Source organism: Chanodichthys erythropterus, chromosome 16, assembly GCF_024489055.1.
Source record: "Chanodichthys erythropterus isolate Z2021 chromosome 16, ASM2448905v1, whole genome shotgun sequence".
NCBI lineage: Eukaryota > Metazoa > Chordata > Actinopteri > Cypriniformes > Xenocyprididae > Chanodichthys > Chanodichthys erythropterus.
In genome coordinates this window covers 28,361,053-28,375,499 of record NC_090236.1, presented here as the reverse complement: position 1 = coordinate 28,375,499, position 14,447 = coordinate 28,361,053, and the positions used below count along the sequence as shown (strand labels likewise).

The following is a 14,447-nucleotide window of genomic DNA, read 5'->3' as shown; positions in this document are numbered from 1 at the left end:
GGCCTGGACGAGCTCTCTTCAAACTCACCTCTGCCATTTACTGTCATCTCAAGATCGCTTATATGCGTCTTTAAATAGTTTTCTAAAGCATTTTAGGGTCATTTTTCTTTTATCAAATAATTTCTTAGTCTCTTAACAACAGTAGTAGTTATCAACCATTGACCAAAACCATATTCATTTAGATTTCAGGTTTAAAGGTGCCCTAGAACTTTTTTTTTTTTAAAAAAAAAGATGTAATATAAGTCTAAGGCGTCCCCTGTATGTGTCTGTGAAGTTTCAGCTCAAAATACCCCATAGATTTTTTTTATTCATTTTTTTAACTGCCTATTTTGGGGCATCATTATAAATGAGCCGATTCAGGGCTACTGGCCCTTTAATTCTCGTGCTCCACACCCACAGAGCTCGCGCTTGCCTTGAACAGTGCATAAACAAAGTTTACACAGCTAATATAACCCTCAAATGGATCTTTACAAAGTGTTCGGCATGCATGCGTCGGATTATGTGAGTATTGTATACTGTAATATTGTTTACATTTGATTCTGAATGAATTTGAGGCTGTGCTCCGTGGCTAACGGCTAATGCTACACTGTTGGAGAGATTTATAAAGAATGAAGTTGTGTTTATGAATTATACATACTGCAAGTATTTAATAATGAAAATAGCGACGACTCTTGTCTCCGTGAATACAGTAAGAAACGATGGCAACTTTAACCACATTTAACAGTACATTAGCAACATGCTAACGAAACATTTAGAAAGACAATTTACAAATATCACTAAAAATATCATGATATCATGGATCATGTCAGTTATTATTGCTCCATCTGCCATTTTTCGCTATTGTTCTTGCTTGCTTACCTAGTCTGTTGATTCACCTGTGCAGATCCAGATGTTACTGGCTGCCCTTGTCTAATGCCCATCAATTTACTCACCCCCATGTCATCCAAGATGTTCATGTCTTTCCTTCTTCAGTCGAAAAGAAATTAAGTTTTTTGATGCAAACATTCCAGGATTTTTCTCCATATAGTGGACTTCAATGGAGCCCAAACGGTTTAAGGTCAAAATTACAGTTTCATTGCAGCTTCAAAGCGTTCTACACGATCCCAGATGAGAAATAAGGGTCTTATCTAGAGAAACCATCGCTAATTTTCAAAAAAAATAAAAATAAAAAATTATATAAGTTTTAACAATAAATGCTCATCTTGAACTAGCTCTCTTCTTCTCTATTAGAATTCTGGCAGACACTGCTAAGTGTATTACTGCCCTCCACAGGTCAAAGTTTGAACTAATTGTTATATACTTGCACTAGCATATTGTATATGACAATTTAGTTCAAACTTTGACCTGTGGAGGGCAGTAATACACTTAGCAGTGTCTACACTGTCGGAATTCTAATAGTGAAGAAGAAGAAGAGATCTAGTTCAAGATGAGCATTTATGGTTAAAACGCATAACATTTTTTATTTATTTTTTTTAGAAAATGAGCAATGGTTTCTCTAGATAAAACCCTTATTTCTCGTCTGGGATCGCTATAAACTGTAATTTTGACCTTCAACCGTTTGGGCTCCACTGAAGTCCACTATATGGAGAAAAATCCTGGAATGTTTTCATCAAAAACCTTAATTTCTTTTTGACTGAAGAAAGAAACTCATGAACATCTTGGATGACATGAGGGTGAGTAATTATCAGGAAATTTTAATTTGAAAGTGAACTAATCCTTTAATTTTGTTAACTAGGTTCTTCAATGAAAACAACATAAGAAATTTGTTTATTGCTTTTCAGTCCCATTGAAAGCTGAGAGAACTAGCTTTATTCAATTTTAAATGCATCAAACCAATTTAATAAACTACATATCCCTTGCTCTCATTATCTTACTAATTTACTGTAATTTCAAGCAGCAAATAGCATGTGAGGCACATTATTTAAATATCAGTCTGGTAAGAAGTGCCTCATCTTTAAAGAAGCTGCTTCACCTGATCCAATAAAGCAATCCTCTGAGCCATGAAAAATGGGTTGCCTCTCAATTCTATGCACACTAAAACTCCCATGATGCCTTTTGAGTTTCCAGTAAATGTTATGGTTTTTAAAAAATGTAAATGAAAACCAAATGTTAGTTACACTGCTAATTTTACCCACTCTTTGCCTCTATTTAGTCCTGATGCCTCGTGATGCTAAAGGGGTGAACATCTGAATTTTGGATCTGAACTTATTTATTTGGGTTTGAAATACATTTGCATATTTTATGTTTATCTTGATTGCAGGGATGTGCAGCAGAGGCATACCAAGGATTCTGACTCTGAGAAAAGGAGGCAATACTTTTACAAAATGAGAAAGAGATGGGGGAGAGATAGTCAGATTGGCAAGAAAAAGGTTTGTAGAGAAGGAAATTAGAATGCTGTATGAAAAAATAAAGCTAAAGACAGACTATTTTATCAGAACACAACCCTTGTTGGTCTAATCCTGTGACGTCAACAGTATGTTGGCTAAACTTTTTTTTTTTTAAAGCCACAAGCCTCCTAAATTAGGTTAGTTCACCCAAAAATGAAAATTATATCAAGTTAATTTACAATTTCAATGCCCAGAAAGATAATAAAAACATATTTAAAACAGTTCATGTGATACAGTGGTTCAACCTTAATGTTATGAAGCGACGAGAATACTTTTTGAAATACTTTTTAATACTTTAAAGTCATTTTTTAAATTTTTATTCAACAATATCTAGTGGTGGCCGATTTCAAAACACTGCTTCAAAGCTTTATGAATCTTTTGTTTCGAATCAGTGGTTCGGAGTGTATCAAACTGTCAGTCACGTGATTTCAGTCAACTAGGCTTTGTTACGTCATAAGTATTTTGAAACGTTGACATTTCACATGGTTCACATGACTTTTGATACACGCTCCGATCCACTGATTGGAAACAAAAGATTCATAAAGCTTCATGAAGCAGTGTTTTGAAATGCAGGCCTCACTGAGCCATCGGATTTTATCAATAAATAAATAAATAAATAAATAAATAAATCATTATCATTTGTGTTCCGAAGATGAACGGGTGTGTGGAAAGACATGAGGGTGAGTAATTAATGACGGAATTTTCATTTTTGGGTGAACTAACCCTTTAAATAACTGGGTTACAATTTAAAAATCATTGAGCTTTAGCTATGACTTTTAAAACATTCCATATGTTCCTTTATAGGACAAAAAAAAAAAATTATATATAATATATATATATATATATATATATATATATATATATATATATATATATATTATACCAGTTAAAACCTCGTTTTCTACAAATATCAATTTCCAAAGGGCAGCAAAACGTAAGAATGACCCAATTTTGAATCTTAAGCTACTGCGCCACCTGCTGTACGAAAAGCAGAATACAACATTAAGTCGAGAGAGACTATTCACATACATGAACATACTGTATCGGTAAGATATACATATAAAAATGTTTTTACTTTAAAAGTACACTTGCCTATAGCTCGAACTTAATGCATCCAATATGATAAATCTGTATGAATATTGTAACAAAGTATACAAAGACCTAGAAATGTCACTTAAATTAGTAATGGGGTAGGTAATGTGTTTGTCACAGTTCAATCTAGATGGTAGATTGTATCTCCAGATATTCCATGCATAACCTAATTTTGAATATCACAGCCCTAAAAAATAATTTTAATTGAGCCACTTGAAGCAGCTCCAAGAATTCATATAGTTTCACATCAAAATTAAAGAGGATTCATAGACTGATTTCTCATTCTATATCCTCTAACAGCAAACAGATGGTAAGAAACAAGTTAGTGAAACCAGTGAGTCATTAGAGATCTCTCAAATGTAGGAAGATTGAAAAGAGATTGTTAACCACATGACTGACAGAGCAAACAGATGTAGAACATGAAAAGTTCAAGATTTTTAATTTCTGAAATTATTAAACAAGACAAAAAAAAAAAAAAAAAAAAAGATGAAAGCAAGAAACAAAGATTTATTGAAGACAGAAAAGTATGAGCATCTATATCAAAAGAAGGATATGCTTTCAAGAGGGCAATTACATGTTCAGACACGTGTTGGAATCTCTTTAATATTGTGTAAAAAAGGAAGGCTCTACAATGAGCTGAATGTCTGCTATTATCTTATCAAAATATACATGTTTGACACAAATGATGCTGATTTTTCAATTACTTGTACATAACAAAAAAATATATATATACACAGTAGCCCTCACCCACTCAACATTACATCCATAGTGGGAAAAACAAGTATAACTATATATCGCAATAGAAAGGATTTAAGACTTTTGTTTGGTTCTGTTCTCTGACAACAGAAATAATGATTTGATCCATGTTTTAGGCCAAAAAAGCCCACAATATCTTGTCTAATTTGTAATATTAATAGGCTTTGCGTCGCTTCTTGTAAACAAAAGGCAATAATATAAAGATAAGGCCTCTAAACTTTTTGCCTCTGCCCACTGAAATCAAAGCTGTCGATAATACAGAATATTGCTGCACAGTAAGATACACTTCAATAAGAAATATCAAAAACTGGCTGGCAGTACAGGGAAGATGCTTTGGTCCATCATGCTACTCTTCAGGAAGGAAAAAAAAATATATATATTTTGCTAAATTGCAAAGGCTAAAAAAACTGAAATGGAAAGATTTCCCCCATAGTACATATACAAGCTCAAAAGGTAAAAGGGAATGTCTGAGCATCAAGACTTACGCCACAAACAACGTGAAAAGGATGTCTGAAAGACTGTGGCCTTAACGTCTCCCAACACAAAGAAGTGCCAAAAACAGTCCGAAGTCTTGTCACAGGTGTCTCGGTTCACAAAAACGTCATGTAGGACTTTAAGACTCTGTAATGCTAAGTTTTCTTGAACATAAAAGGCAAGTGACAGTAAGAGACCCAAAAGAAACTTCAAAAAAAGTTAAGGTTCAAATTTACATGTTGATTAAAAATTGTGAACTAGAAAAGAGAAACTAATTTGACTTATTTTGCCACATGCAGTAATCAAATTATGTAAAAAAAAAAATCAGTGAACTCTGGTTTGGTTCCAAGCGGTTTCATAATATAGGCAATGGGGTAAAAATGGGGAAATTATAAAGTGTCTCTCCTCCCCCCCCCCCCCCCCCCCCCAACTAAACTGAGAACAGTCTAGGCACAGAGAAGGCAGTGGGCCAATGGCCAAATCTGAGTTACAGTATAGAAATATGTCTGCAACTAAAAAAAAAAAAAAAAAAATGGAATGAAACTAGATTATAGATTACATACGGTACATAAGGAACAGATCCACGTTTAGAATAACTATATGCAAAATAAGCTGTGACAGTCAGATACAAAAAACAAAGCCTGTTAATAAACTGAAGTAACTGCTGCCTTTTACAGGAAAACATTGCGTTCTCGCCAGTCAAATTTAAACGGGGACCACTTGTTTTGTTTTTTTTAATGTTTGAGGTTAATGGTTCTTGGAAAGAAGCCAAAAACATCAAAATGTTACTAAGGCCATTAAGAAGATATACTTTAAGCACCATGTAAAGGCACAAACTTTTTTTTTTTTTTTGGGAAAGGTAAACGGGGAGTTTGAAAAGGTTAATTACAAGTTCAACAAATGAAACAAGGCTTTGCGTGTGCAACCTGAAAGGTGTGCGGTTTTCCGCAGAGGCACAAGTGTAAACTATGCAGCATCTATGATCCAAAACCGATGTGTGCCAACAATGAGCTAAATCATGAAACAAACCGTCTGAGAAAAACGTACTATTAAAACCCAAATCACATTGGGTTGAAGAGTTTCTCTGGTCTACTGGTTTAAAGTGGAATTACAAATACACATACATATGTGAATATAGATATAAAGGAATGATGAAGTGTGTGTTGTGGAACACATTTGCCCACAGCGATATAAATTGTGGAAGGCTTAAAGTTTGGTCTAAAGTGACAGTCTTTCAACCTCTTTAAAACAAAAACAGCCTCCATCAGATGGTGGACTTGGAGAAGGACACTCTGAGGTGATGGTTCTCTCCCAGGTCATGATTGTGAAACTTGATCAGAGACTCGATCGCTTCCTCCACAGAGCCCAATTGGATGAGAGCCATTTTACGGTCTTTCCTGAAAGGATTAACAATATTTTAAGACTACCAGGAAATATCGTGACAATCTAGAAAAACCCAAACTGTAAAAAGTCTTACTGGAAAAACTTGAAGGCCTTAACCACAGCTCCTGAACTTAGAAACAAGCCTCTGAGATCATCCTCCGTGACAGAAGGACTGAGAAGAGAAGAAATTGACATTGACTTCTTTTAGCACTGCTTTATTCAAACAGATTGGCGTTAGTTTGGTGGACTCACGGTATGTTGGAGAGATGGAGAGTAGAGGAAGGAGGGAAGATGTTGGAGTAGTTCTTGGAGCCTGGCTTTTTGAAGCGGTGAAGAGGAGAGTTGCTGTAGTCCTTGGTGAGCCCCTGATCCTCATGGCCTTCACGTGGCAGCTGTACCGTGGTGTGTTTGGAAAGAGTGACCCGCAAAGCCTTACCATACAGTTTCTGCCCGTTCAAATGGCTCATGGCTAAAAATGACAAGAGAGGTTGGTACGGTTTCTTAGAAAAGTTGTTAAAGAGTTAAAGACTGTTTTAAATACCTAGCTGGGCTTGGGTTCCATCAGACATCTGCACCAATGCATTCTCCTTCTTGTTGAACAGGATCTTCACTCTCATGACGTCACCATACACACCTACCAAAAGATAACGGTAGCTACATAAGGATGTGACTACTGTTTGACAGGACAACCAATTGCCATTTTCTCAAACAAACACTCAATGTTTCAGTGAAATATCTATACAATGATGTAATGTTATAGCCAAGTAAGGCATGCATTAGTAGTGCAAACAGACTACATTTCTACTGTGACTTGGCTTTCCACATTTATAAACTTAAAATTACTTCAAAACCACAGAGTATGTCGCTTTTGGAAATATTTACTCCAAAAGTAATCTTGATTGGTTTAATTTTACGTTTAGAACTGCTGGGAATTCTCACTTTTAACATACAGGGAATCGAACAAAGCTTATTAAATGCAGTATTAAACATGTTTTATTGAGGTTATGGCATTAAGCAAAAAGCTGCTACAAAATTGGCTCTCAAATTGACTGTAGAGTCATGACAGCAATTTGCTAAGATCAGTCTAAACGACAACTGATATGACCACAATATTTAACAATTTAGCCATTTGCAATAGATATTTAGCATCCAGCAAAAGGAGCCCAAAAGGCTGCAGCCGATTGCAATTTCCTTTAAAACCCCACATCACATACAAACCAAAGTACACATCTTAGATGAAGTTAAAATATGACAAACAAAAAAGGTAATAAAAAAGGAGATGCCAATGATAACATACCGAAAAGAATAAAGAGGCATTGGGGCGTAACGCTCTTAAGACAGCAGAGGAAGGCAGCGTAGGGAGGAAGGGACAGGAAAAGATCGGAGGCAGGACAGTGGAGGTTGAACATGTCCACAGCGAGGCAGTTCCACAGGAATGGCGAAAAACGGTGGTAGGATCATGAAGGTGGGTGATATTGTTCATGATGGAAAGGTGGGGGGGGGGGGGGGGTAGAAGTAAAGGAGGATATCCGACAATGTAGTGGCGGTGGGTTGGGGATGTTTTTGTGTGTTGGTTGGTTGCACAGTAGAAAAACAAATAGTTTATGTATCCAGTATTGGTGTGAATAGGGAATCGTATTGTTTGGGTAGGTAGGGAATTTAAAATATTACCAAAAAAAAGTGGTGCATTCAGTTGGCAAAAGATTCCAGGTCAAAGTATTAAAATAATAAAAGGGGGAAGGGGAATGGGGAGGGAGAGAAACAAGAAAAAGGAAGTAAAAAACAAGGTCAGTATACATAAAGAAAAATGTAGTGTTCCAGTCAGCAGAACTTGCTAAATTAAATGCTTCACTATAGGAACACTAAGGCAAAAAAAGAAAGGAGAGAAGATTAACAATGAAATACAGGAAAGATAAAGAGACAATATATATTCATAGCTCTAAAAGGAATACTAGAAATGAAATGTTTCAGATGGCTTCAGACAAGAGTCAACAAATATTAAGAAACGGTTGACATGCATGTTTGTACAGTAGTCAAATGAGCCTCCACATGATCATAAACACAGTACAAGATTTGAAGAGCTACACAAATATGAAGTATTTGGTTAATTCATCGCCAGATGCCATCTAAATTTTGTTTCCTTCCAACATTTATCTATTTTTACAATTCTACCAACCAAAATGGAGTCTGGCTTGTTGAAACAAGAACCATAGGCTAATGAACTAAAGGCTAAGTGAATCTAAACTATTAAAAAGGCACTAACCTCAGGGTTAAGGTTGCTGACTAGCAGGACACTGTTTCCTCCTCCAGTCAGACCAGAAAAACTCAGGCGTCCAGCAGCAGCGGCAGCGGCCGCAGCAGCACCGGGAATACCGAGTGATGCGAGAGCCCCGGCAGGCATGCCCTGCAGAGACAGACCTGTGGAAGGGACAGCCATCAACACACAGCATGGATGCTATACTGGGAAACTGTGCCAACGCGATCCACAGAGAGTTATTATGAGGGCTATGACTGACCTGCTGCCTGCTGAATGGTAAATGTTGGTGGGAAACCATGAGCCCCAGCATATGGCGATGCAGAGATGATACCAGGAGCAGCTGAGGGGGGAAAGAAAATGCAGTTCGTGATTTTATGCATGTTTAAAATGCCATTTATTAAAACGGCAAAAAAATAAATAAATAAATAAAAAAATCAGATTAAGTTTTACACAAGGCAGCTGCAGCCATCGTCTGTGCATCAAGGGAGGGCTGACTGTCTCCTGTAGGTAGGTCAGGACGAGTGTAGTCTCTGCTCTTATCATTGTTGTACTTAACATTCAGGCTGGTGAGCTTAGAAAAACTGATGCGAAGGGTACAGCAGGCATTGTAGATGTTCTGTCCATCCAAAGACTGTTGAATGTTAAGCCAAATGATTACAGGGTTCAGAAGGGATTTAGCTGCTCATTCATCCAGAAATATATTGATCCACTATGCCACTCACCAGCTTTGCATGCTGTGCAGTCATTCCATCTGAGTACTGGACCAGTGCTTGGAACTGGTTGTTTTTGGTAAAGGTTATGATCTTCAAAACTGTGCCAAACTTTGAGAAGATCTGGAAGGGTGGGAAAACGAGTAATGCAATAATAATAATAACAACAACAACAATATTATTAAATAATATAATACAATTTATTAAGGGCTACAAATACATTTTTAAATTTTGTTTGATGGACAGAGTCAATACCTGGTGAAGGACATCAAGAGTAACCGGGTAGAAGAGGTTTTCAACGATTACTCTCAGCACAGGGCTTTGGCTCCCCATGCCTGATCCATCAACAGCGCTCAAAGACATGCCTCCTGTCTGGACCGCATTCACCGCCTGCAGTGCTGCCTGTGCTCTCTATGGGAAGGGGGCAGGGCACAAGTATGCATTATCATTCTTGAAAGAATTATTTATATTGAGTAATTACCCCCGATTAAAATGCCTAATGTGATGTAATTTGTTCTCACCACTTGGTTGGGTGAGTTGTCGGTCTTCAGCTCCTTGTGATTGGAATACTGCATGAAGATTGGATGGTTGCGGATGACGGGGGTGACAGAGGAGTAGTAGCTGACCATGGTCTGTGCAGACTCCTCAGTGTTCATCTCCAGGAAGGCCTGTGAGGAGATAACACAATAAGGCAAGGCACAATGATATACATAAAAAGAGTGCTAATCAAATTTTGAAGGAAATGAAAGGCAGCAGTGGTCTTTACCTGGTTCTTTCCTTTCAGCATCAGAAGGTTAGTCACTTTGCCAAAGGGAAGCCCCAAAGAAATGACTTCTGCTTCGTTTATGTCATTTGGCAGTTTGCGCACGTGAATGACTCGTGAAGGAATGCCAGGGCTCCTGATGTCCCCTTTGAACTTCTTGCTGTCATTACCATTTGCTGAAGGAAAAAAAAAAAAAAAAAAAAAAAAAAATTGAAATTGATTGAATAGATGCATTAAGAATCCAAATACACAAGTTATATTGTGAAATATTTCTCCCATTTAAAAAAATCATTTTCCATTTTAAAATGTAAAGGTAAAGTTGGATGTACCATGTCTAAGGGTTAAATGGATTGAAGTTGATCCGTACGGACCAGGCCCCAGGGTTCGGCATTTAATATGTGCCATTTAATATTTTCATGCAAACTGAAATACACCAACCTAAATTTTTCTATTTAAAAATAAAATATTTATACTGACCTCAAACTTTTGAACATTAGTGTATAAACACAGCCATAAATGCCTACCTGCTCCAGAGCTCATTATATAAGGTCCGTTAGATATGCAGGAGGAAAAGAGTTCGTCAGATCCCCTCTGAAAAGAGAAGGGAAGTGGTTCATTAAGCAGGACACATTTACAAGGTTTGCAAAATATGGCACTCAAACCACCAAACCAGAAGACCCTAAACACACTGTGAAAACAAGATGTGAATCAGCTACAGTGCATAATCGACAAAAAGGTCCCATAAATTGTCATATGACATAGTATTATAGAAAGTCCTGTGACAAAGATTAGCATGCACCAAACCACAGTCTGATTACACATCAAAATTATGTAACTGGAACACATTTCCAAAATGACAAAAAATAAAAATTATTCATTGCCTAATGGTTACAACTATTCTTGGCCCAGGCATCTGAACACAAGAGATCACTACACTGTTTACTGCTGGTAAAAGCAGAACAAAGAAAGAAAGAAATGCAAACAGAGGCAGCTGTGTCCTGCCATAATATTAACACAAAGTCTCTCACTCAAGGCCAAGCTGGAGCCACTTGGCTGGCCAATGGAGCAATGAGCAAATCATTCAGCATCACTCTCTTAATAAACCACTTCAAATGGCAAGTCTCTGCTGAAGTGGTCACATGTGCTGGATAAGCCAAAGCCTTTACACTCCATTACCACAATGTGTGTTCTGTTCCAGCCCAAAAGAAAGTATTGTTAACAAAGCTGAACGCGTGGTCCTTGGTTTGATTTTCCCCTCTTGGTCTAATACAAACAGCCTCAAGGGCACTTTACCACACCCTGGATAAAGTTTACCTTAAACACGGCCCAAAGGCTCAATAAGCAGCCTACAGCATAAACACCATTAATAACGTTGCAAAGGACGGGAAAAATAGCTTGATAGCATTTACATGACACTGCATTTCTTCAAAAAGAGGACGGCGCATTCCTCCCAGCTAAATCCTGCAGGAGTCAGGTTTCAACATCACTTTTATAAAACAGCTAGGACAGGAAAGCCTTCTCTGGTTAAACCATCCATTGTTTTCGAGCGAGACATCCACCCAACTCCAGCATTTCCTTCCTCTATTTTTAACAGCAGTGCATTGCAGCTTGAGCGCTCACTTAGGAAAGAAAAAAAAAAAAAAAAAAAAAAAAAGAGCCGAGAGCCATGACTCCCACATTGGTCTCTAGGAGCTCAAGACTTGCAGGTGCCAACATGTTTACATCCATTGACAAAGTGCAAGCCTCCTGGGTGAGAGCACAGTCTGTGTTGAATAAGGGGGTCAGGGAGACAGGAATGCAACCACAGCATTCCAGCCACAGTAATTAGCGCTCAGACTCCGACAGGACTGCAACTTCATCTACTACATCTCTACTCTTCACATGTGTGAAAGACATCAGGGGAAACGACAGCAGGCAGCCTCTATACACAAACACATCCGAATGAGTGTGAAGAGAGCAATATTGTAACCAAATAACTGTATTGTACAACTATTTTGCAAAAAAGTAGAAACTAAATCCTCCAGGCCACCATTGTTGAACTGCCTACAGAACATCAAGATTAGAGTGTAGGCTACTTCTTTCACCTTTGGGTAACTTATCATAGTGATTGTTTAAACAGCAGGTGCCCTTTGACCAGAATAATTACAGTTGCAGGATCAGATGCAGATGAGAACTTCAGACTCAGCAATTTAGAAAAAAAAAAAGAAAAAAAAGTGAAGGAGGAATGCGCAACCTCTAAAACCAGATTTACAACCCAAACTAATATTTGTTACTGAATACCCACAACAAACAGTAAAACCAACTTCACTTGCAAGTCAGACATGGTCACTTTTGTAAAAAGTTAGGGGAGGGGAGAGGAAAAAAAAAAAAAAAAAAAAAAAAAAAAAAAGAACATACCTTTGTGCCGACTGTTATATCATGGACACTGCTACAAAAAACAAAACACAAACAAATTAGAAAACAGATGCTCAATCACATTTGATAAGAACTCAGCAATAGATAGGGTTTTGCAATACTTAAAAAGTCTGTTATATAACAGAAGCAGGGACAGATCTTTTCTTCTGTATTGTGACATACATCCAAGTGAAACTAACTATTGCAGAAAAGATTTTGAAAGCAGAGCGTTGGTTCTACCCATCAATTGTTGACTGGATAGAGGCAGAACTGAATGCGAGCAGATATAGTTGGATACAGTGACTTGGCATCCTCTAGTCATTCTGCGCGAACAGGGCTTTAGAACAATAGGTGTACTGAAAGTGTAACTTCTGACTGATACAAAAATGTCATTTTAAGACTATAATCTACAATAGTTAAAGATAAAATATGGGCCCAGCAGGAACTACCGTTGTATGAAATGGGCACACCTTCTAGGATGTAACCCGATATAAAAGCAAACAGTAAAACAAAGCAAGCCTGTTAAACCACTCTTTATGCCAATCAAATGTATCAATCCCATTTCACACTTCTCTTGAGAACATATCTTGAATTCTTTAGTTTAGGTAGATGATAATGTTGTACAACCAGTCCATGTTTGCATAAATGCAGAGAAATGCAAAACTTACTCTATTTCAGTGACGTAACTGGATCCCAGAGGATACAGATCAGTCTCTAACCGGCTGCAGGAGACACAAAAACGGAATTCTGTCAATATCCTGTTATTCATTCACTATCATGTTTTAAACCTGTATGTTTTTCCTTTCTCACCAAAGTAGACTAGGCTGAATTCAGCATTCACTTTTATTGTAGGCTGTCATTCTGCCCAATATCTCTGTTTATAATTAGCATAGGCCTATAAATGTTTCAGCTCAAAACATATGTACTTATAATAAAAAAGGTATAAAATGTTACATAGTTTCAAACCTTGAGGATCAGTTCTGAACATTGAATAGACTTAAACTGCCAGTTTAATTACAAAAGCAGCTATGTTATCACTTTGTTGCTGAGAAATACAGCTTAAGTTAGTCAATTCATGGGGCAGAGGTTAAAAAGAAGTTTCTATGCGCCTGAATACATTTTCCACCTCAAATATTACGAGTTAATACATGAATGTCTGCTTCATAATACGACATTAATAAGCCATCTTTGTGGGCAGTCATGTCGCACTCGCCTTGTTGTGGCTTGGAATTCCCATGGGAATCGGATATACGCGTTTAGACCTCGGTCCAATGTCGGATTTGAATCTGATTAAAACCCACATTTGGAAGTGGCTCAGAACGAATGCGGGGGGAAAAAACAGATCATGCTGATTTTTGTGTTTAATGTTACACGTGTGCAACAAATTCCGATCTGTGTCAGAGGAGTAAAAAATTCGGATTTTTGTGCCAGTGTAAACGCAACATCATCTTCAACGCTTCATGATCTAAAACTGTTACTGTAATCGGACCATTGTACATGTGTTAAACTTACTTAGTACTGATTGAAAAATATTTAATGTGCATCGAACATACGAACTAGTAAAGCAACAATAAAGTTGAACTGGCATCGGTTTAGCAGGCTAGCAGGTAATTAGCTAGCCACCCAACAACAATGCGGAAACTGAGACACGTTGGTTGCCAAATAGTGGCTGTTCTATTGCTTCTGTACGTTACAATGGCCATTTGACGTTTTCGTCTTTCCAGTTAAGCTTAAAAAATATACTGTAGCTTCGTTCACTTGTGTTTCATGAACTGGACTGCAACTAGACTACTTGCAACAGGTTGTTGGTCAGTTTGGTTCAACTTTGGGCTCTTCCGGCACGGGAGACATTAAGAGCGGCAGAGACGAGTAAAAAAAAATAACCATTTCCACTTCACTTTACGTCATTTAACACACTTTAACCGTGCATAATGTATTATGTCACCACCATGAATCAAACATCCAACGAAAAAAAGGTATTTAAGGGCTATCAAACTTGGAATGAAGGTGTTTTCAACTTACCCGTCCATGGCACTACACAAAACTACAGGTTGTCGTAGACGGGAGGTAGACCTGCTAGTATTTCTTATATCCTTACAAAATGGCGGAGGGGGGATTGTCGCTTTCTGATTAGTCAATCGACCCTGGAGTGCCGAGTGTGGGCGGGACCTCAAGTGTTCTTAGACAACGGGATTGGACAGAAGAGCTGTCAATCTGGAAAGGCGGTCAAA

At 37.6% G+C, this 14,447-nt stretch overlaps 1 protein-coding gene across 1 annotated transcript; it reads right to left on the bottom strand.

Annotated features, from left to right (window-relative positions):
• Positions 1-3,989: 3,989 nt before the first annotated feature.
• Positions 3,990-14,315, bottom strand: ptbp1a (polypyrimidine tract binding protein 1a). Its single transcript, XM_067362826.1, has 16 exons — positions 14,239-14,315; positions 12,885-12,938; positions 12,220-12,250; positions 10,347-10,413; positions 9,826-9,998; positions 9,581-9,727; positions 9,315-9,470; positions 9,072-9,182; positions 8,800-8,980; positions 8,609-8,689; positions 8,356-8,510; positions 7,390-7,423; positions 6,634-6,726; positions 6,345-6,561; positions 6,187-6,264; positions 3,990-6,106 (listed from the first exon to the last, which is right to left on the bottom strand). The coding sequence occupies exons 1-16, from the start codon at positions 14,244-14,246 to the stop codon at positions 5,974-5,976; spliced, it is 1,719 nt and encodes a 572-aa protein (XP_067218927.1). The 5' UTR covers positions 14,247-14,315; the 3' UTR covers positions 3,990-5,973.
• Between the last annotated feature and the right edge of the window lie 132 nt (positions 14,316-14,447).